This window comes from Urtica dioica, chromosome 9 (genome assembly GCF_054948205.1).
Source record: "Urtica dioica subsp. dioica isolate 48M chromosome 9, U.dioica_male_clone48M_v1_H2, whole genome shotgun sequence".
Classification (NCBI taxonomy): domain Eukaryota; kingdom Viridiplantae; phylum Streptophyta; class Magnoliopsida; order Rosales; family Urticaceae; genus Urtica; species Urtica dioica.
The window spans coordinates 3,172,320-3,195,144 of NC_142764.1; the positions used below are offsets into that span (position 1 = coordinate 3,172,320).

The following is a 22,825-nucleotide window of genomic DNA, read 5'->3' on the forward strand; positions in this document are numbered from 1 at the left end:
GGGATAAACGAATTTTATGTGTGTGTGAGACTGTTGGTTTTCTTGCAACCGTTTGTGAGTTTATGGTCTGAGAGTTATTTCGTTTTTTGTGTTAATTCGAGATTTATGGCGTCTCTTTGGTTTTTGTAACCATAATCTCGAATTGAGTATTTGTATCAATTGTGTGGAAGAAGAAGACAGACCATCTTTGATTATCAAACAATTGTGTGAGTATTAGTTCCCTGAAATTTTAAGCCCTAAACGAAGAACTTATCAAGGCAATTCCTTGTGGCGTTCTTGTTCATCCAATCTTATCAATAGTTCGAATCATAAACTATTGTGGCGATTTTCATTCCATACAACCTCTACGACCCTTATCTGAATTCGACCAAAATCTATACAAACCATAAATCCACAAACAACATCCGAAATTGCAAATTCAAGACCAAACTGATCAAGTATTTCGACTCTCGAGACGACTCCACGTTCGTTCCGCTTTGATCCGAGGCTCCTTTCATTCTGTCGAAGGGATTCTCCATCATTTGGTATCAGAGCTTAGGCTCTCAATTAGTCAATTTTTTTTTTACCCTTTCTTAAAAAAAACGCAAAAAAAAAAAAAAAAAATCTCCAGAAAGTTTTCCTCCAGAAAGTTACTCTCCAGAAAGTTTTCCTCCAGAAAGGTATTCTCTCCAGAAAGTTTTGTCCCTCCAGAAAACTCTATCTCTCCAGAAAACTTTTAATTTTTTTTTTCTCTTGTGTGTTTAATTTATCTCTTTTCATTTCCTTCAAAATACTTTCTTCCAGATTATATATCCCAGAATACTTCTTCTCCTCAATCTTTTAGCATATACCATTCCAGTTCTTATCCAAAAAAAAAAAAAAAAAAATTCCAGAAGAAATTTTATTGTATTTTTGGCATCCTGGTGTGATTCTGAGCGTTTTGAGCTCCCTCTCATGAAAGTGATTTTTTTTTTACCATTTTGTACGGATTTTACTGTTCACCGTCGAAAATTTTACCTTTTTTTTCAAGCTTTTTCCTTCAGCCACCACCACCTTGATCGTTTTTCTGTTTGAGTTTTAAAATTTTAAGAGGACTTACGAGCGGAAAAAGGCAGAGTGTTACATTATAGCAAAAGCCATATTTGAGTGTCCAAACACGAGTGAATTTAGAAATTACGAGCGAAACACGTAAGGGAGTGATTTTGTGAGGACCATTAACCTTATATATCGTATATATATACTACTGTTCATTTACGCAGATTCATGACAACTCCTCGACGAGATAGTGCTTCATCCTCACAACCACCTTTGACGATGGACGACCTTGTCCAAACCATGCAGCGGTTCCTCGATCCGATTCTTGCCCGCTTAGACAACATCGAACAACATCAAACTGCCGAATTTGTGCACACCGAGCAACGGCAAGCACCTGACTTCGAGAACCCGTTCTATCACCAAGGAGGCCAAAGACGTGGTTTTCCATCACGCCGCGGACAAACACGCGGACGAGGCCTTCCATCAGCGCATCGTGGAACTTGGACGAACGACGACGACGAACAAGTTGTTTCCGATGTTTTGGATTTTGATCACCCTCGAGGACGAGCTCATGCACACCACCGTCACCATCATGATGATTTCCGCGGCATCAAAATGCGTGTTCCTTCCTTCAACGGCAAGAACGACCCCGACGCTTACTTTGATTGGGAGCGGAAGATTGAACTCATTTTCGATTGTCACCAATATTCGGATTTGAGGAAGGTGAAGCTAGCCGCCACGGAATTCAGTGACTATGCCTTGATATGGTGGGAGCAGATTTCCACTAGTAGACGACGTGCCGGCGAACAGCCCATTGCCACATGGGACGAGATGAAAACAGTCATGCGCAAGCGGTTCATTCCGACCCATTATTACCGCGACATGTTCAACCGCCTTCAGCGTCTTCGACAAGGTTCACGCTCAGTTGAAGAGTACTTTCAAGACCTGGAAATGACTCTCATGCGCACCGGATATGACGAAGAACGGGAGGCAACCATGGCCCGTTTCTTGTCCGGTCTCAACCGAGATATCGCACGCCAAGTCGAAATCAAACAGTTTATCGACATGGAGGATTTGGTGCATATGGCAATAGTGGTCGAGAAACAGCTCAAAACAGACTCCACAAGATACAACCGCTTCTCCGACAAAACACCATGGCAATCCACCTTCCCCAAAACCGACGAAAACAAATACTCTCCTCCGAAGCCACAATCGGCCTTACCAACCGTCCCTCACCAACGACCACCTCCCGACCCCGTGAACAAAGGCAAGCTTCCCGCTTCGACCCCTCAACGTAACCGCGACCTCACCTACTTCAAGTGTCGAGGTAAAGGCCATATTGCTTCCGAATGTCCAAACAAGCGCTCCATGATTCTCCTACCCGACGGCGATGTAATCACGGACGATGAGGTAGCAACCCAAACCGGTGTTGATTATGGCGAATCGACCTACGACGACTATGAGGTTGAAGTTGAAGATGAACAACTCACCTTGGTCACCCGGCGAGTGCTTAGTGTGTCCGCCAAAGACGATGATGAGCACGCGCAGCGAGAATCCATCTTCCACACTCGCTGCCATATCCATGACAAAGTGTGCAGCCTCATTATTGATAGCGGCAGCTGCACCAACGTCGCAAGCACCATCCTTGTCCACAAGCTGTCCTTGCCAACCTCCAAGCATCCTCACCCGTACAAGCTCCATTGGTTGAACGATAGTGGCGAAGTACGCGTCACCGACCAGGTCCTTGTCCCTTTCAAAATTGGCAAATACGAGGACGAAGTTTTATGCGACGTTGCACCAATGGAAGTGTGTCACCTCCTCCTTGGCCGCCCTTGGCAATTCGACCGACGTACTGTTCATGACGGTCTTTCCAACAAATACAAATTCGTGCACAAAAACCATCAGATTGTTCTTTCCCCACTTTCTCCATCCCAAGTCCTCAAAGATCAAGCTCACCTCCACCAAAATGCCAACCACATTAAACACATTAGCCATTCTCCCAAACAGACCACGAGTACCAAAGAAAAAGCCAATCAAACTCTGGTCAAAACCCATGAGAGAAAACAAAATTTTTTAGTGAGTGCAAGCAAGGTTAAAAAGGCAATTTTTAATGAAAAACCGATTCTGATGTTCTTGCACAAAGGACATCTTTTACACGCTGGCCAACTTGACAAAAGTTTGCCTAGTCTTGTTGTGGAATTGTTACAGGATTTTGCGGACGTGTTTCCCGATGATGTTCCATCCGGTTTGCCACCAATCCGCGGCATCGAACATCAAATTGACTTAGTCCCCGGCGCTGCCCTTCCAAATCATCCAGCGTACCGTGTTAATCCAACCGAGACAAAGGAGCTCCAGCGACAAATTGATGACCTCATGGCCAAAGGATACATCCGCGAGAGCTTGAGTCCATGCGCGGTGCCCGTTCTCCTCGTCCCAAAAAAAGATGGCAGTTGGCGCATGTGTGTAGATTGTCGCGCCATCAACTTCATCACGGTAAAGTATCGATTTCCTATTCCTAGATTAGATGATATGCTTGATGAATTGCATGGTGCGTGTGTTTTTACAAAAATTGACTTGCGAAGTGGTTATCACCAAATAAGAATGAAAGAGGGTGATGAATGGAAAACAGCTTTCAAAACAAAACAAGGTTTATACGAGTGGTTAGTCATGCCGTTTGGTTTAACAAATGCTCCGAGTACTTTCATGCGCTTAATGAACCATGTACTTCGTTCTTTCATTGGGAAATTTGTGGTTGTTTATTTCGATGATATCTTGATTTATAGTATGACTTTTGATGACCACATGATTCATTTGAACATGGTTTTTGAAGTGTTGCGCAAAGAACAATTATATGCTAACTTGTCCAAATGCTCTTTTTGCACGGACGAAGTTGTGTTTCTTGGTTTCGTAGTCAGCGCTAAAGGAATCTCCGTGGATAGCGCGAAAGTCAAGGAAATTCAAGAGTGGCCAACACCAACGACCGTGCAACAAGTTAGAAGCTTCCACGGCCTTGCGGGATTTTACCGTCGCTTTGTTCCCAATTTCAGCACCATCGCAGCCCCTTTGACCGAGTTAATAAAAAAAGATGTGGGATTCCAATGGGGATACGAGCAAGAGGGAGCATTCCAAACTTTGAAAGAGCGCCTCATCAATCCTCCTCTTTTGGCGCTGCCCAATTTTGACCAGCCCTTCGAAATTCAATGCGACGCTTCAGGCATTGGTATTGGCGCTGTCCTTATGCAACAAGGACGTCCCTTGGCGTATTTCAGCGAGAAATTGAAAGGCGCATCGCTGAATTACCCGACCTACGACAAAGAGCTCTACGCACTCATCCGCGCTTTGGAAACATGGCAACACTATCTCCTTTCCAAAGAGTTCATCATTCACACCGACCACGAGTCCTTAAAGTACCTCAAAGGACAACACAAGTTGAATAAACGACATGCGACGTGGGTAGAGTTCATCGAACCTTTTCCTTACGTCATTCGGTACAAATTAGGTAAAGAGAATGTGGTAGCCGACGCCCTTTCTCGGAGGTATGTTTTACTTTCATCTTTGAGTGCACACTTGTTGGGTTTTGAAATAATAAAAGAGTTGTACAAAGATGATTCGGATTTTGGTGAAATTCATGCAAACTGTTCACAAAAAGCTTTTGGAAAATTTTATTTGCATGATGGATTTTTGTTTTACAAAAACAAGCTATGTTTGCCTAGTGGTTCTATGCGTGAATTACTTGTTCGTGAGGCACATAGTGGTGGTTTGATGGGTCATTTTGGTGTTGCTAAAACGCTGACTATTTTGCAATCAAATTTTTAGTGGCCGAACATGCGAAAAGATGTTGAACGAATTTGTGGAAATTGCATTGTTTGTAAAAAGGCTAAATCAAAAAGTCAGCCCCATGGTATGTACACTCCTCTTCCCGTTTCTACTTCTCCTTGGATTGATTTATCTATGGACTTTGTTTTAGGTTTGCCTCGATCTAGCAAGGGAAATGATTCCATTTTTGTTGTCGTTGATCGGTTCTCCAAGATGGCGCATTTCAGCCCTTGCAAGAAGACCAGCGATGCTTCCAACATCGCCAACTTGTTCTTCCGCGACATCGTACGACTCCACGGTATACCTAAAACCATTGTTTCCGATCGTGATGCGAAATTCTTGAGTTATTTTTGGAAGACATTGTGGACAAAATTAGGTACGAAATTACTTTTCTCTACCACTTGTCACCCCCAAACTGATGGGCAAACGGAAGTTGTGAATAGAACATTGTCTACTTTGTTGCGTGCCATAATCAAAACTAATCTTAAGTCTTGGGAAGAATGTTTGCGTCATGTTGAATTTGCATACAATCACAGCAAGCATTCAGCCACTACATTTTCACCTTTCGAAATTGTGTATGGTTTCAATCCTATTACGCCTTTGGATTTGTTTCCTTTGCCTAGTTCTCAACAGGTTAATCTCGATGGAGCACGGAAGGCTGATTTTGTACAATCTCTCCACGAAAAAGTTCGGGCCAACATTGAGCGACGCAACGATCAATATACAAAGCAAGCAAACAAAGGGCGCACAAAAGTTTTGTTTCAGCCCGGAGATTGGGTTTGGATTCACATGCGCAAGGAACGTTTTCCGGAACAACGCAAGTCCAAGTTACTCCCCCGCGGCGACGGTCCATTCCAAGTGGTGTCGAAAATCAACGACAATGCATACAAACTTGATCTCCAAGGTAAGTATAATGTGAGTGCTACTTTTAATGTTGCTGATTTGTCTCCTTTTCATGCAGATTTGGATTTGAGGGCAAATCCTTTCCAACCCGGGGGCAATGATGAGGACATCACCACGAACATGCATTCGCATTCAATCAAGGATACACCGGAGGGCCCAATGACGCGAGCCCGAACCAAGAGATTCAAAGAGCAAGTGACCAGCCTACTTCACAAGTTTGGAGCCCAAAATATTGCCATAGAAGAGCCCAGAATCGTCAACATGATCTCAGCCCAAACTCAAGGCAATAATCCGAAATAGAGTCAAGCCCAAAGGGATAAACGAATTTTATGTGTGTGTGAGACTGTTGGTTTTCTTGCAACCGTTTGTGAGTTTATGGTCTGAGAGTTATTTCGCTTTTTGTGTTAATTCGAGATTTATGGCGTCTCTTTGGTTTTTGTAACCATAATCTCGAATTGAGTATTTGTATCAATTGTGTGGAAGAAGAAGACAGACCATCTTTGATTATCAAACAATTGTGTGAGTATTAGTTCTCTGAAATTTTAAGCCCTAAACGAAGAACTTATCAAGGCAATTCCTTGCGGCGTTCTTGTTCATCCAATCTTATCAATAGTTCGAATCATAAACTATTGTGGCAATTTTCATTCCATACAACCTCTACGACCCTTATCTGAATTCGACCAAAATCTATACAAACCATAAATCCACAAACAACATCCGAAATTGCAAATTCAAGACCAAACTGATCAAGTATTTCGACTCTCGAGACGACTCCACGTTCGTTCCGCTTTGATCCGAGGCTCCTTTCATTCTCTCGAAGGGATTCTCCATCATTTCCCAGCGATGGCTGAAAGAGATCCATCTGCAATTTTCACTTTTTCATGACCAGAACAAGGATAATATGTATGTAAAAGATATGATGAGTCAGTCATGTGGTTTGTAGCACCAGAATCTAAAATCCAAGGATTGGAGTTTTCTAAGGTTGTTTTAAGGGCTGCTACATGAATACCTTTTTTAGCTAAGGTTGATGTTGATTGATGAGAGGACCACATTTTAAGCATTTGCTCTAAATCTCCTTTAGTGAAACAAGACTGATCTTGAGTTGATGAAGAGGCTCTAGGGCTGCTTGGCTGAGACTTGGTGCCGTGGACTGAGAGGCTTGAAAGGCACCCTTGTTATTGTTGTTGAAGGGCTGTGGAAGATCATTAGGTTTGCCGTGAAGCTTCCAGCACTTTGCTTTGATGTGCCCTATGTTTTTGCAGTACTCACAAGTTGGAGCATTGTTGTTGTAGCGGCCAGAGGAAGTTCTTGGGTTCCGGTTGTTGTTGTTGTTATTGTTGTTGTTGTAATTAGGCTTGGAAGACACCATTGCACTCGTTTCTGAATGTGTTGGTGCAGCCTCATTCTTTCCGGATCCCAGCATGACTTGGCGACGAGTTTCCTCTCTCCGGACTTCCGAAAAAACCTCCCGGGTGCTTGGGAGAGGGTCTCGGCCAAGAATCCTTCCTCTGACTTCATCAAGATCTGCATTCAAGCCAACCAAAAACTTAAAAACTCTTCCTTTCTCCACGAGCTTCTGGTACAAGGCGCTGTCCTTTGGGCAGCTCCACTCGTGGTTGCAATAAAGGTCTTCCTCTTGCCAAAGTATCTTCAGGTCGGTGTAGTACTTTGTCACTGACTTCTCGCCTTGTCTAGCCTTGTTCAATTGAGTTTCTATCTCAAAGAGTGTGCCAGCGTTGCCAAGATCAGAGTACGTCTCTCTAACCGCCGTCCAGATGTCACTTGCTGTAGGAAGAAAAAGATACGTCCTCCCTAGACCTGCATCCATAGAATTAATGAGCCATGACATAATCATCGAATTTTCAGCCTCCCAAACGCCATGTTTGGCTGCATCTTCCTTCACGTCTGGTTTGGTTGTGATTCCAAACAAATAGCCAAATTTGCCTATCCCTTGAACCAAGAGTTTGACTGATTGAGACCACTCCATGAAATTACTCCCATTCAATTTATGGGAAGTGATGGAATGAGAAGAATTGTCAGCGGAGATAATAGGATTAATCCCAAGTTGAGAAGAAGAAGAATTTCCAGTAAAACTGGTATTATTGGACTCGGCCATGGTGTATGATCACGAGTACCTATATGTGTTTTAGGGTTTTGTGTAGCTCTGATACCATCTAAGTAAAACAGAGATAAAGAGATGTGCGGAATTTATATTTTCTCATTAGCATCAGACGTGTATTTATACACATTACAAGGAAAGGGAAATAAACAAATAAGGAAACCTAATCCTACTATACAAGGAAACAAATAATCAGCTGTTGACAACTAAGGACAGCTAAGAAAAACGTGTACAGCTAAGGGAATTAATCCCACACACTAATCAGCTCTAACTAAAAAGGAGAAAAATAAAGCCCATCTAACAATCAACCTAATGGGCCTTTTAACAATGTTACACGTTAATTAGACTATTCTGGAGAGTATACACAGAATTAACATAATACTTTAACACTTGTCACCCCCAAACTGATGGTCAGACCGAAGTAGTTAATAGGACCTTGTCGATTTTATTGAGGGCAATAATTAAGAAGAATATCAAAACTTGGGAAGATTTTTTTACCACATGTTGAGTTTGCTTATAACCTCTCTATTCATTCATCTACTAAGTTCTCACCCTTTGAGGTTGTCTATGGTTTTAACCCACTAACGCCATTGGATTTATCTCTTATTCCTATGTCTGAGCATGTGAATTTAGATGGTGAACAGAAAGCAAAGCTTGTTAAGCAGCTTCACAATCTGATCATCAAGCTCCAGGATGAAGAAGGGGACAAGCTCGCAAAGGAGAGAATTCAAGGAAGCCAAGAAACACCAATGAAGAATATTATTTGGGCTGAATTGAATTAGTCGGACTATTCCTACTTTTCTATTTCTGTTTGTGTTATTTGGGTCAAGACATGTTATTTAAAACGCCCATATGTGTTTGTATTGGGCTGGTCCTTTGTTTTATGCTTATTAGTACTTAAATAAGGCTAAATGGGCTTACTAGGTTATGGGGCCCATGGAACTACGAATTTGACCTTTGTAAACTCTATAAATTAAGCCTTTAGGCTGAATGGAAGACACACGATTGGATTTCAAGTTAAACACTTTTCTGTGAGGATTTTCATTCTCTCTTTGGTTCGTTTAGAACTATTCGAGTCTCTTACAAAGCGCTGCGTGTAGGAGTTCGAGACCGACTCATCAGACGGCCATTCGCATCTGTCCGTGGCGTCATTCGATCCACCTTCGTTCCTAAATTGTAGACGATCCGTCGCTGTGCTATTGGAGTATCGGGTCTCGGAGCTTAGTCGGCCGAGGTTCGTATCACCTTTGTTGCTGTTTCTCCACTTTCAGCGCCACGTGAAGAAGCTCCTCCAATGTCTCGTAGTGATGAAGCTCAATCGTGTCGGAAATCTCGCGGTTGCGTAAATTTCCCATAGATTGCTTGCACTTAAAAATTTTGGGCTCCGACAGGGGGCTGATAATTGTCTCCCGCTTCTGACATAGTTGAAATCCTGCAAAACAATACACTCGTGAAGTAATAAAGTGAAGGCCTCACAAACTCTCGCTCACATGTTTCTCTCAAGTATGATGATCACTCAATTTCGCTCGTGTTTACACTCAATGTAATTGGCTTTTACCCGCTGATAAACTCACACTCTCTTGCCTCTTTCCACTCGAATCTTCTTTTATTTCTTTTAAAACTAAAGAACGGCCATGAAAATGGTTCATAAGGAATACCTTGATAAGTTCATAAGTTTCTTCAAGAAACAAAGAGAATTCTCTCACTTTTTTTGTTTTTTTTATCAAAAACGTAGTCTCATTTCTCATTCATGAAACCTCCTTATATAAGGAAAATACAAAGCTAATTCGGAGTTCCTTGTTGCCCTAACTTAAGTGGGCCTAGAAGATATTATTTAGCCCTAATAACATTAAAATTAAAAGGCTAACTTAATACCAAACACATATGTGCTTCATTTAACATAAATAAAGTCCAAAAGCACTTTAAAAAGACTCCACCATTGTTTTTTGCTACGCAAATAACAAATAAATAACTCAAACAATAATAACTAAAATGAGTCTTCTTCAATAACAACTTGAATGACGTGAATAAGCTATCCTCTTCTTCGATTCCCATTTTTCTTGCTCTCGTCTTTGTATTTCTTTCATTCCTCTTCGCTTAAGCCATGAAACTCTTCTTTGATGTCTTCAACTCTTGAATTCGGAATTGGCTCCTTAAAACGCTTTTGTTTCTTTGCATGTGGGATCACATCAGGAACTAGGGTGGAATGAAAGACGCCATGAACGGCTGCGAAAGACCGTCTGATGAGTCTGATCGAAATCTCACAAGCACTGCTTTGTAAGGATTCGAGTAGTTCTTAGACGAACCAAAGAGAGAGAGAGATTAAATTCTCACAAGTTTTTAAAAGTTGTAATATGAATTGCCCTTTCATTCAGCTTGAAAGATTATTTAAAGATGTTTACAACCCTAAATTCGTCCTACTAGGCCTTTTAAAATGTAACAGGCCCATAAGACTTGTTTTAAGCTAAATAACTATCAAGATAAAAGGCCCAACCCAATACCAACACAAACAGGTTCTAAACAACAAGTTTATGGCCTAAAAAATAAAATAAAACATAGTCTAAATACTTAAGAATTGAAATGGTGTCTTAATCAAGGCTGGCCCGAATAACATTCTTAAATGGTGTATCTTTGCCTCCTTGGATTCCTTCTTTCTCTAGCTTATCTCCAACTTCATCTTGGAGCTTCATGATCAGGTTGTTCAGCTCTTCCTTGAATTTCTTGTCGCGAGCTCTTGTCATAGGTCCTAATGGCATGTGATACTTAGCTTGCGACTCCTTGCTGGTCATGTTCTCATCATTCCCTTCATCTTCAGAAGGATTTTCCCTCAAATCGTTATCTGTGTCAAAAGGAGACAAGTCAGTGACATTAAATGTTGCACTTACATTATACTCACCTGGGAGGTCTAGCTTGTAAGAATTGTCATTGATCCTCTTTACAACTTGGAATGGACCATCACCACGAGGTAGCAGCTTTGATTTCCGGTGTTCTGGAAAACGCTCTTTGCGCATATGCAACCAAACCCAATCGCCGGGTTCAAAGATGACTTTCGTGCAGCCTTTATTAGCATGTCGTGCATATTGTTCTATTCTTCTCTCAATGTTGAGTCTTGTTGTCTCATGGATCTTCTTGACGAGTTCCGCTTTCTTTTCTCCATCTAAGTTTAAATGCTCAGTCATAGGAATTGGAGATAAATCGAATGGGGTTAATGGATTAAAACCATAGACGATTTCAAATGGTGAGAACTTAGTTGATGAATGAACAACATGGTTATAAGCAAACTCAACATGAGGTAAACAATCTTCCCACATTTTAATGTTCTTCTTTATTTTTGCTCTCAACAAAGTACACAAGGTTCGATTCACTACTTCTGTTTGACCATCAGTTTGGGAGTGACAAGTAGTAGGAAATAATAATCTATACCCAATTTACCCCACAAGGTCTTCCAAAAGTAACTCAAGAATTTTGTATCCCTATCTGAGACAATCGTCCTTGGCATACCATGTAACCTAACAATCTCTCGAAAGAACAAATCAGAAACATTAAAAGCATCATCAGTTTTGTGACAAGGAATAAAATGGGCCATTTTTGAAAACCTGTCAATCACAACATAAATGGAATCACGACCTCTCTTTGTCCTAGCCAAACCCAACACAAAATCCATGGAGATATCAACCGAAGCTGAGCTAGGTATAGGTAACGGTGTGTATAAACCATGTGATTGAACATTAGATTTTGCTTGCCTACATGTGACACATTGACCACAAACTCGTTCTACATCAAACTTCATCATAGGCCAATAAAAGTGCTATTGGATTACTCCTTAAGTCTTAGCTATGCCAAAATGACCCATCAAACCCCCACCATAAGCTTCCCTCACTAATAACTCTCGAAGAGAAGAACTACGCACACATTCTCCTGAAGCAATCTCCTGAAGTCAACTTATCACACTTCTCGAGAAAGGGCATCAGCTACCACATTCTCCTTACCTTTTTGTACTTGATGACATATGGAAATGGCTCAATGAACTCCATCCATTGCGCAAGTCATTTGTTGAGTTTTTGTTGTCCTTTCAAGTACTTCAACGAATCATAGTCAGTATGGACCACGAACTCTCTTAGCAAAAGGTAGTGTTGCCAAGTCTCCAAGGCTCAAATCAGCGCGCACATCTCTTTGTCACAAGTGGGGTAGTTGAGAGTCGCCCCACTCAGCTTCTCACTATTCAAAGAGGCTCTAATTGGGATGATTCAATAAGTTAGCTCATTTGAGCCCAAATTTAAAGCAAATCTAGAGCAAGAGAGCCTAATTACAATTATTAAAGTTCAGAATGCCTTGGTTGTTTTAAAGCATTATATCCACATTTGTTTACAATAAATAAGGCTATTCACTCTTTTGGGAGTTACTTTTGTAACCACTCAGAATAGTTGGACGAATTAGGGGTGTTTATATGCATGAATGTGTTGTTTTGTGTGTTTTTATGTCAAAAACTTTCAGTTCCAAAGTTAATAAGGGCTGAGAGTTATTTGCATTTAATTTTAGTTTTAATTACTAGTGTCTTACATGTTGTTTTTAGAGCTGTTGGAGCAAAACGTTTTTAACCTCTCCAAGGCTATAAATAAGTGTTTTTGGTAAATGTAATCAGCATACAATTCCCTTTGAATGAAATATATTTGAGTTTGTGTCTTTCTTTATCTTGAAAAGACTTTTAGAACTTATCAAGTTTTCTTGTGGCGTTTAGCAACTTGACTTAACATCATGATTCTTAAGTGTTCATCTTGAGTGTCTTGGTGAAGCCTCATATATATTTAGGCTTGGTTCTTATCTCTTTAGACATTAGGTCAAGTCTCAACATTGTAGTCCTTTGCAGAGCTTGGGGTCTTTTCCAACTATTGTTATTAGGTCTTATCACATTTCTTGGTAAGTGATGTGAACCTCGCTGCCTTTGCGATGAACGAAGCTCAAATCGTTGCGGAATTACGTGGGTTGCCTCAATAAGTCTTTGCTTCAATTCGGATGAAGGTTTGCTGTTTTGTTGTTGTAGGGAATTTTTGGTGGTTTTTGGATAGGTTGAAAGGAAAGGTCGGTTTGGTGTGTTGGGTGGAGTGATAATCGCCACAATAGTTTGTAATTTGAATTATTGATAAGATTGAGGGGGGAATGAAAGACGCCACAATAGTCTATGGAATGAAACTATTGATAAGTCTAGAACTCGAAGAACGCCACAAAGTTATTTGCCTTGATAAGTTCAACGATTTAGAACCTAAGAATTTAGAGAGTATTTTCTCACAAAATGTTTTCAGAAATGTTGGTTGATAATCTCCATTCAGATTGAGTAGCCTATAAATACAACTTCAAATGATGGTTACAAGTATACCAAAAGACAAGAAAACCATAGGACAAACAAACCCAAAAGTCACACAATTAAATTGCTAAAACATTAAATGCACCGAGATATTTCGAAGCAGAATAAACTGGGTCTGGGATTCGATTTTTAAAAAACTGTCCATGTTGTATTAAAGATCTCGTCTTTCTCTTCGATTTGATATGCTGTACGCCTAAATTCAATAACCGAGTCAAAAGATACGGCCCTCTGAAGTTGGACCGACAGATTTGGACGCAGAATTCGGCCCGCATCATTTTCTCCAGGTTGGAAAGAATTCGTCCTCGAATTCGATGCATCTTCAGGTGTTGTGGAAGGAGAATTATTTTCATGATGAACTCCAAAGATCGAAGCTTCACCTCAAATAAACTGGACATATTAACAAAGTCTTCGTGAACTCCATAAGCTTGATTGATCGTTGAGATGAATGCTATCTTCACTTCTTCTTCTTTCTCTATTTCATTAAAAATTTGGCTGCTCAAATGCTCACCAATGATTTCTTCTTCATCATCGCTTTCATCGTAGATCGGATCACCGATTGCCTCGAAGAAATATTCTTCATCTTCTTCGTCGTCAATCTTGAACACGCGTGACATAAAGTCATCTTCAATAAATCCAGCAAAAAATTGCATGATTCACGATCGTCTTCGGCTCTGATACCAAATGATGAGAACCTCGCTGCCTTTGCGATGAACGAAGCTCAAATCGTTGCGGAATTACGTGGGTTGCCTCAATAAGTCTTTGCTTCAATTTGGATAAAGGTTTGCGGTTTTGTTGTTGTAGGGAATTTTTAGTGGTTTTTTGATAGGTTAAAAGGAAGGGTCGGTTTGATGTTTAGGGTGGAGTGATAATCGCCACAATAGTTTGTAATTTGAACTATTGATAAGATTGAGGGGGGAATGAAAGACGCCACAATAGTCTATGGAATGAAACTATTGATAAGTCTAGAACTCGAAGAACGCCACAAAGTTATTTGCCTTGATAAGTTCAACGATTTAGAACCTAAGAAATTAGAGAGTATTTTCTCACAAAAGTGTTTTCAGAAATGTTGATTCATAATCTATCCATTACAAAATAGGTGCTCATGATTTATAGATTCATCAAGAGACTTTTTATAATCCAAAAACTGAATATTAATGCATAAATTAAATCTACTTAAACACAATAATAAAAGCTATAATTAAATTAATTGAGAAGAACACAAAACGTCATTTTGAAAGCCTAAACGTCAGAATTCGGCTTAAATCCCGAGACCCCACTATGTGGGTCTTGTTTACTAGGTCAATTCCACTTAGAAAACAATATTCTTTTGTTCATTTCGGTGATCTCAACATTCTTGAAACTATAGCCTAGTTTGCCCTGCATCAGTAAGGATCATATCACTTGGAATCCATAGTGGAGGGTCGCCTCGGGGTTAGTTAGTATGATGCCGGTGCTAGCCCCTCAGGCATTAGATGCTCTATCTACGTGCAATTCCCAGATGGCGACCTTTCTCTTTCGTACCAACAAGTTGTTGGTCGAGTCATTTTCCGCTCTTCCCATGTCGGGAGTGTAGGAGAATACTACCACAAAGTCGGCTAAGGCTTGACCCTTATAGCCACCCTCGGTGGAACTCAATCTCGTACTAGATCAATTATTGGGACCAGATTGCCATGCGAGTCGATATTCACTTTTTAAGAGCTTTACTGATCGGGTGCTCAGTTCGGAGCACGATAAGGTGAGCTTGGAAATATGGGCATAGCTTTTTAGCTGTCATCACGAGAGCTAGAGAGAGTTTCTCGATCTCAGTGTAGCACATTTTGGCATTGTGTAGGTAACCATCTCTAAGTCGGGAGATTGTGTTGACCGTTTTTTTGACATATTTGTTGTCGACTGCTTTGACGTAGCATATCATAGCCTAGAATTGATCACTTGCCATGGTGCCGATTCCCTCTTCAGTAGGAAACTTAATAGTAGGTGGTATGTGGAGGTAATAGCCCCTAGCCTGTTTCACGTGGCTCGCCAATGATGACATTGGAGGGTGACTCGTGATCAACCACTAGATAGAGCACAATGTGAACGACTTTGATGCCTCTGAGAGTTCCGAAGGTGACCGGAAGATCGATGATGCCTTCGGTCATGACTCTCTCCCTAGTTCACCCAAATAAGGGTGTTTGGGTCGGAGTTAGATGCAGCTCCATTAGCTTCATGCGCTCTAGGGTGGTTTTAAAGATTGAATAAATCCCATTTTTACCCCTGGACTTGAACCTCTGTTACATTTCACCCCCTGGACTCGAAAATGTTGCAAAACTCAACTCACAACTCAGACACGTGTTACAAGGCCCCCCCACTTCCGTCAGTTTTCGGACGTTAAGTTATAACACCTCTCCCATATTGAAGAGTGCGATGTTTGTCGCGGATTCCTTGTTGGATCTTCGCCACCAGAAGATTCCTCTCCGGCGAGAAGCAGGAAACACAACCCACGCGAACCAGGAAAGAAAAAAATGCAACCAAGAAAACAAGAAGAAAGGAAAGAGAGAGAGAGAGAGCCGCGAGAGAGAGAATAATAGAAATATTTAGTTATTTAATAACAATTAATATATCTGATAACAATATTTAAATATTAAAAGTATTTAAAATAATAGAAAATATTCTTATACCCTTTAAAATCTTGCCAAGTCATCAAAACGTGAAACTTAACGTCCAAATACTGACGGAAGTGGGGCCTTGTAACATGTGTTTGAGTTCTGAGGGCGAAATGTAATGGAGGTTCGAGTCCAGGGGGTAAAAATGGGATTTATTCTTGTTGCTCGCCTTTTTGACCAAGATTATTGTTTAAAGTGTATAAAGAATGGAATTCGTATTTCTTTTTCAAATTCTTTTGTCACTGATGCTTGTATGAAGAATGCTCTTTTCTACATTTATCCCACGCAACCTTCTCTTTTAGACACTGAAATAGATAACGATCTAGTTAGGGAGCCAAAGAGGATCGAACTTTCAGATTCCTCCGATCTAATAAAATCAACATATCTCTGGCACTTAAGACTTGGTCATATCAATCTAGATAGGATTAAGAGACTTGTGAGGGACGGTCCACTCCAAGCCTCTGCAATAGGTTCACTACCTACTTGTGAATTCTGCATAGAAGGAAAAATGACTAAGCGACCTTTCTCCGATAAGGGTTAAAGAGCCACTGAGTTGCTGGAACTAGTACATTATGATGTATGTGGTCCGCTAAGTCAACAGGCACGTGGTGGAGACGAATACTTCGTTACCTTCACAGATGATTACTCAAGATATGGTTTTGTCTATTTGCTCAAACACAAATCAAAACCCTTCGATCTGATCGAGGTGGTGAGTATATGTCTGGAGAGTTCGATGATTTTCTTAAAGAAGAACGTATCATTTTTCAGCTTACGGCACCTGGCACACCTCAACAAAACGGAGTGTAATAGAGAAGGAACCTAACTCTAATGGAGATGGTTAGATCAATGATGAGTTACTCATCACTCCCTCTTTCCTTTTCGGGATATGCCCTCGAAATAGCAGCTTATTATCTGAGCCAAGTTCCGTCTAAAACGGTTCCTGGTACTCCTTATGAACGATGGTTTGGCAGCAAAATAAATCTAGGCCACATCCGAATTTGGGGTTGCCCAGCACATGTGCTAAGGAAAAAGACTAGTAAGTTGGCTAGTAGGTTAGAATTGTGCCTGTTTGTGGGATATCCAAAGGAAACCAAAGGTTTCACATTCTATAGTCCCGAGGATGACAAGACTTTTGTTAGCACGAACACTCGTTTCCTTGAGGAAGACTTCATGAAAGATGTAAACCTAGAAGCAAAATTGTGCTTGAAGAAAAGCTGGGTGAGGATGCTTCTACCTCATCTATAAGAACTGTTTTTACACCAACTGAAACACAACCTAACTCATCAGAACCTCGTCAAGTAGTAGTGAGAGGGTTTCTCAAACGCCTGACATGTACTGATACGAACCTCGGCCGACTAAGCTCCGAGACCCGATACCCCAATAGCACAACGACGGATCGTCTACAATTTAGGAACGAAGGTCGATAGAATGACGCCACGGGCGGATGTGAATGGCCGCCTGATGAGTCAGTTTTCGAACTCCTACACGCACCGCTTTGTAAGAGACTCGAATAGTTCTAAACGAACCAAAGAGAGAATGAAAATCCTCACAGAAAAGTGTTTAACTCGAAATCAAATTGTGTGTCTTCCATTCAGCCTAAAGGCTTAATTTATAGAGTTTACAAAGTCAAATTCGCAGCTCCATGGGCCCCATAACCTAATAAGCCCATTTAGCCTTATGTAAGCACTAATAAACATAAAACAAAGGACCAGCCCAATACAACACATATGGGCTTTTTAAATAACATGTCTTGGCCCAAATAACATAAACTGAAAATAGAAAATCAGGAATAGTCCGACTAATTCAATTCAGCCCAAATAACGTTCTTCATTGGTGTTTCTTGGCTTCCTTGAATCATCTCCTTTGCGAGCTTGTCCCCTTCTTCATCTAGGAGCTTGATGATCAGATTGTTAAGCTCCTCCTTGAATCTCCTCGCTCGAGCTCTTGTTACGGGTCCTTCCGGCACTTGGTATTTTGCTTGCGGCTCCTTTTGGGGCATGTCCTCATCATTCCCCTCGTCTTGAAAAAGATTTGCCCTCAAATCATGATCTGCATCAAAAGGAGATAAGTCAGTCACATTGAATGTAGCACTAACATTATACTCACCTGGAAGATCCAATTTGTAGGCATTATCGTTGATCCTGCGAATAACTTGGAATGGTCCATCGCCACGCGGTTGTATTTTGGACTTGCGCTGCTCCGGAAAACGCTCCTTGCGCATATGTAACCAGACCCAATCACCAGGTTCGAAAATCACTCTCTTGCGGCCCTTGTTGGCTTGCTGCGTATACTGCTCTGTTCTTCGCTCAATGTTGAGTCGTGCCCTCTCGTGAAGCTGCTTAACAAGCTTTGCTTTCTGTTCACCATCTAAATTCACATGCTCAGACATAGGACTAGGAGATAAATCCAACGGCGTTAGTGGGTTAAAACCATAGACAATCTCAAAGGGTGAGAATTTAGTAGATGAATGAATAGCGCGGTTATAAGCAAACTCAACATATGGTAAACAATCTTCCCAAGTTTTAATATTCTTCTTAATTATTGCCCTCAACAAAGTCGACAAGGTCCTATTAACTACTTCGGTCTGACCATCAGTTTGGGGGTGACAAGTAGTCGAAAACAACAACCTAGTACCCAACTTAGCCCATAAGGTCTTCCAAAAGTAACTTAATGATGGGGACATGCCCCAAAAGGAGCCGCAAGCAAAATACCAAGTGCCATGCCATGCAACCTAACAATCTCTCGAAAGAACAAATCAGCAACATTAGAAGCATCATCGGTTTTGTGACATGGGATAAAATGTGCCATCTTTGAAAACCTATCAACCACTACAAAAACAGAATCACGACCTCGCTTAGTCCTAGGCAAGCCTAACACAAAATCCATAGATATATCTACCCAAGGTGAGCTAGGAATAGGCAAAGGTGTATACATACCGTGTGATTGAACTTTCGACTTAGCTTTCCTACATGTGACACAATTACCACAGATCCTCTCAACATCACGCTTCATGCGAGGCCAATAAAAGTGCTCTTTGATCACTCCTAGAGTTTTTGCTATCCCAAAATGTCCCATAAGGCCCCCACCATGAGCTTCCCTAACTAACAACTCCTGAAGAGAACAACTAGGCACACAAAGTCTACCAAGCCTGAACAAAAATCCATCATGCCTAAAGTAATCTCCCGACGCCATCTTCTCACACTTCGTAAATATCTCACTAAACTCTCGGTCTTCTGGATACAACTCTTTGATATGTTAAAAACCAAGCAGTTTAGTATCTAAAGTGGAAAGTAAAACATACCTTCGAGAAAGGGCATCGGCTACCACATTCTCCTTACCTTGTTTGTAGTTGATGACATATGGAAACGGCTCGATGAACTCCATCCATTGGGTATGCCGTTTGTTGAGCTTTTGTTGTCCCTTCAAGTACTTCAGTGACTCATGGTCGGTGTGGACCACGAACTCTCTTGGCAAAAGGTAGTGCTGCCAAGTCTCTAAAGCTCGAATCAATGCGTACATCTCTTTGTCGTAAGTGGGGTAATTAAGGGTGGCCCCACTCAATTTTTCGCTAAAATACGCAATTGGCCGTCGATCTTGCATGAGAACTGCTCCGATTCCCACGCCGGACGCATCACACTCAACCTCGAATGGTTTATCGAAGTTAGGTAATGCGAGACAAGGAGGGTTGACTAATTTTTCTTTGATTGCAGTGAACGCCTCCTCTTGTGCTTGCCCCCATGCGAACGCCACATGTTTCTTCATCACCTCCGTGAGCGGGGCAGCGATCGTGCTAAAATCTCTGACAAAGCGCCTATAAAAGCTCGCTAAGCCATGAAAACTCCGTACTTGTGCTGCATTTGTCGGTGTCGGCCACTCTTGAATAGCTTTCACCTTTTCCTCATCTACCTGCACTCCTTTAGAACTTACAACAAAACCCAAGAAAACAACGTGATCGGTGCAAAAGGTGCACTTGTCAAGGTTAGCAAATAACTGTTCACGTTTGAGTACAATAAAAACCTCACGCAAGTGTATGACATTATCATCCAGGGTCTTGCTATAAATCAAAATATCATCAAAGTATACCATCACAAATTTACCAATGAACGAACGCAAAACATGATTCATAAGTCGTATAAATGTGCTAGGTGCATTAGTCAAACCAAAAGGCATCACTAACCATTCATACAACCCAAGTTTAGTTTTAAAAGCGATTTTCCATTCATCCCCCTCTTTCATTCTAATTTGGTGGTACCCACTCTTTAAATCAATTTTAGAGAAAACACATGCACCATGTAATTCGTCTAGCATATCATCCAATCTAGGAATAGGAAATCGATACCTGACCGTGATGTTGTTGATGGCTCGGCAATCCACGCACATCCTCTGGGACCCATCCTTCTTTGGAACTAGTAGAACTGGTACGGCGCACGGGCTCATGCTCTCTCTAATGTACCCCTTTGACAAAAGTTCCTCGACTTGTCGTTGCAACTCCTTCGTTTCCTCAGGGTTGGTTCGGTAGGCCGGTCTGTTTGGAAGCGAGGCTCCGGGTACAAGGTCAATCTAGTGCTCAATCCCCCGAATCGGTGGTAATCTCATTGGCATGTCTCGAATAACAACGTCTTTGAACTCCTGCAAAAGAGAAACAATGGCAGTAGGTTCCTCTCGCCATGTTGGTTAGTGAATAAGGCAGCCTCCTTGTACACAAGTAAAATCATCGGCTGTTTGGCAAAGAAGGCTTTCCTCACATCACTCTTTCCCGCAAAGAAGTTGTGATACGAAACTCGGCCGACTAAGCTCCGAGACCCGATACCCCAATAGCACAGCGACGGATCGTCTACGTTTTAGGAACGAAGGTGGATCGAATGACGCCACGGACGGATGCGAATGGCCGTCTGATGAGTCGGGCTCGAATTCCTACACGCACCGCTTTGTAAGAGACTCGAATAGTTCTAAACGAACCAAAGAGAGAATGAAAATCCTCACAGCATAGTGTTTAACTCGAAATCAGAATTGTGTCTTCCATTCAGCCTAAACGCTTAATTTATAGAGTTTACAAAGGTCAAATTCGCAGCTCCATGGGCCCCATAACCTAATAAGCCCATTTAGCCTTATTTAAGCACTAATAAGCATAAAACAAAGGACCAGCCCAATACAAACCATTATGGGCGTTTTAAATAACATGTCTTGGCCCAAATAACATAAACTGAAAATAGAAAAATAGGAATAGTCTGACTAATTCAATTCAGCCCAAATAACGTTCTTCATTGTTGTTTCTTGGCTTCCTTGAATCCTCTCCTTTGTGATCTTGTCACCTTCTTCATCTTGGAGCTTGATGATCAGATTGATAAGCTCCTCCTTGAATCTCCTCGCTCGAGCTCTCGTCACGGGTCCTTCCGGCACTTGGTATTTTGCTTGCGGCTCCTTGTGGGGCATGTCCTCATCAAGTTGTTTTGTTTTCTCTCACCGATTTTGTTTTTCATGACCCCATCTTTTCTTTCACCCCCCACTTCTCTCTCGGGTTTTCTCTCTGGGACTCTCTCTCTTTTTTTCTCTCTGTTTTACCTCATCCCTTTGTTCTTTTCCCTTCTCTAGTGCCCTAAACCTTTCCCTCTCTTGTTGCATCTTCAGTTGATCTTTATGAACTTGCTTTGGAGTAAGGGGTGCGAGGGTGATGGTACGATTCTTGTGCCTGAGGGAGTACTTGTTGGTGTAGCCGTCATGAGTCACCCTCCGATCGAATTGCCACGGCCGCCCCAAAAGTATATGCCCCGCGTCCATTGGTGCCACATCACAGAGCACCGAGTCCTCATAGCTGCCAATCCGAAAACTGATAAGGACTTGCTTGTAGACACGTACCTCTTCACCGTCATTAAACCACTGAAGCTTGTAAGGACGAGGGTAGTTTGTCGTTGGAAGTCCAAGCTTCTTCACGACAGCAACTCTGGCTATGTTCGTACAACTCCCCCCATCGACGATAACACTGAACACCTTCTCACCAATATGGCACCTGGTGTGAAAGATGTTTTCGCGCTGCTCCTCGTCATCTCGTACAACCTGTGCGTTCATAGTTCGTCGAGAGACCAACACGAGCTCTGTTGGTGCCTCAATTTCCTCGTCTGATTCTTCTCCGGTACACTCCTGATCTTCTTCTTCATCGTCGGAAACCATCTCTCCGGTTGGAAGAATCATCATGCTCCTCTTATTCGGGCATTGATTTGCAAAGTGACCAATCCCCTGGCACTTGAAGCACTTAATATCACGATTTCTCTGAAATGTCGTCTCCGGTTTCTTTTGAGCACTGGGACCAGAACTAGATGTTGTTGGGACCGTGGACGTGCTTGGCTTGTCTACGTCTCCTCGTGGCTTGAAACTGCTCTTCTCGTCTCGGTTGACGGTCTTCTTCCATGTAGGTTGTTCTGAAAATCGGCTTCCCCTCATGCTACCCCTCGTCTTGAGCTGCTTCTCAATCTTGACGGCCAAGTGAACCAAATCCTCCATCTCGACACAATGCTGCAACTCCACTTTGTCCGCTATGTCAGGGTTCAGCCCGTTGATAAATCTTGCCATAATCGACTCGCGATCTTCTTCTATGTTTGCTCAGATCATGGCAACCTCCATTTCGCGGTAGTACTCCTCAACACTACGAGTGCCTTGCCTGAGACGCTGAAGCTTCTGATAAAGCTCTCGGTAATAGTGGCGAGGCACGAATCTCTTCCTAATGATGGCCCTCATCTCATCCCAAGTCTCTATCGGCTCCTCTCCAGCCCGTTGCCTACTCGTCACCAGCAGATCCCACCAAACAATAGCATAATCAGTGAATTCAGCGGCAACAAGTATTACCTTCTTGCGTTCGGTGTAGTTGTAGCAATTGAACACAAACTGGGCTTTCGTCTCCCATTTAAAGTAGGCGTCCGGGTCACTTTTCCCTTGGAATGTTGGGATCTTCTGCTTGATGCCACCAATTCCACC

The 22,825-nt window shown here is 41.9% G+C and overlaps 3 protein-coding genes across 3 annotated transcripts; 1 reads left to right on the forward strand and 2 right to left on the reverse strand.

Annotated features, from left to right (window-relative positions):
- The first annotated feature begins 1,293 nt into the window (after positions 1-1,293).
- Positions 1,294-4,830, forward strand: LOC149384624 (uncharacterized). Its single transcript, XM_089625369.1, has 3 exons — positions 1,294-3,742; positions 3,905-3,996; positions 4,423-4,830. Exons 1-3 carry the CDS (start codon positions 1,294-1,296, stop codon positions 4,828-4,830), a joined length of 2,949 nt encoding a protein of 982 aa, XP_089481495.1.
- Positions 4,831-6,799: 1,969 nt separating this feature from the next.
- Positions 6,800-7,849, reverse strand: LOC149384625 (uncharacterized). The gene has a single exon (XM_089625370.1). The coding sequence runs from the start codon at positions 7,847-7,849 to the stop codon at positions 6,800-6,802; it is 1,050 nt and encodes a 349-aa protein (XP_089481496.1).
- Positions 7,850-9,093: 1,244 nt separating this feature from the next.
- Positions 9,094-22,423, reverse strand: LOC149384626 (uncharacterized). The gene is made up of 6 exons (XM_089625371.1): positions 21,419-22,423; positions 19,703-19,762; positions 17,963-18,068; positions 10,749-11,009; positions 10,488-10,691; positions 9,094-9,284 (listed from the first exon to the last, which is right to left on the reverse strand). Exons 1-6 carry the CDS (start codon positions 22,421-22,423, stop codon positions 9,094-9,096), a joined length of 1,827 nt encoding a protein of 608 aa, XP_089481497.1.
- Positions 22,424-22,825: the final 402 nt, after the last annotated feature.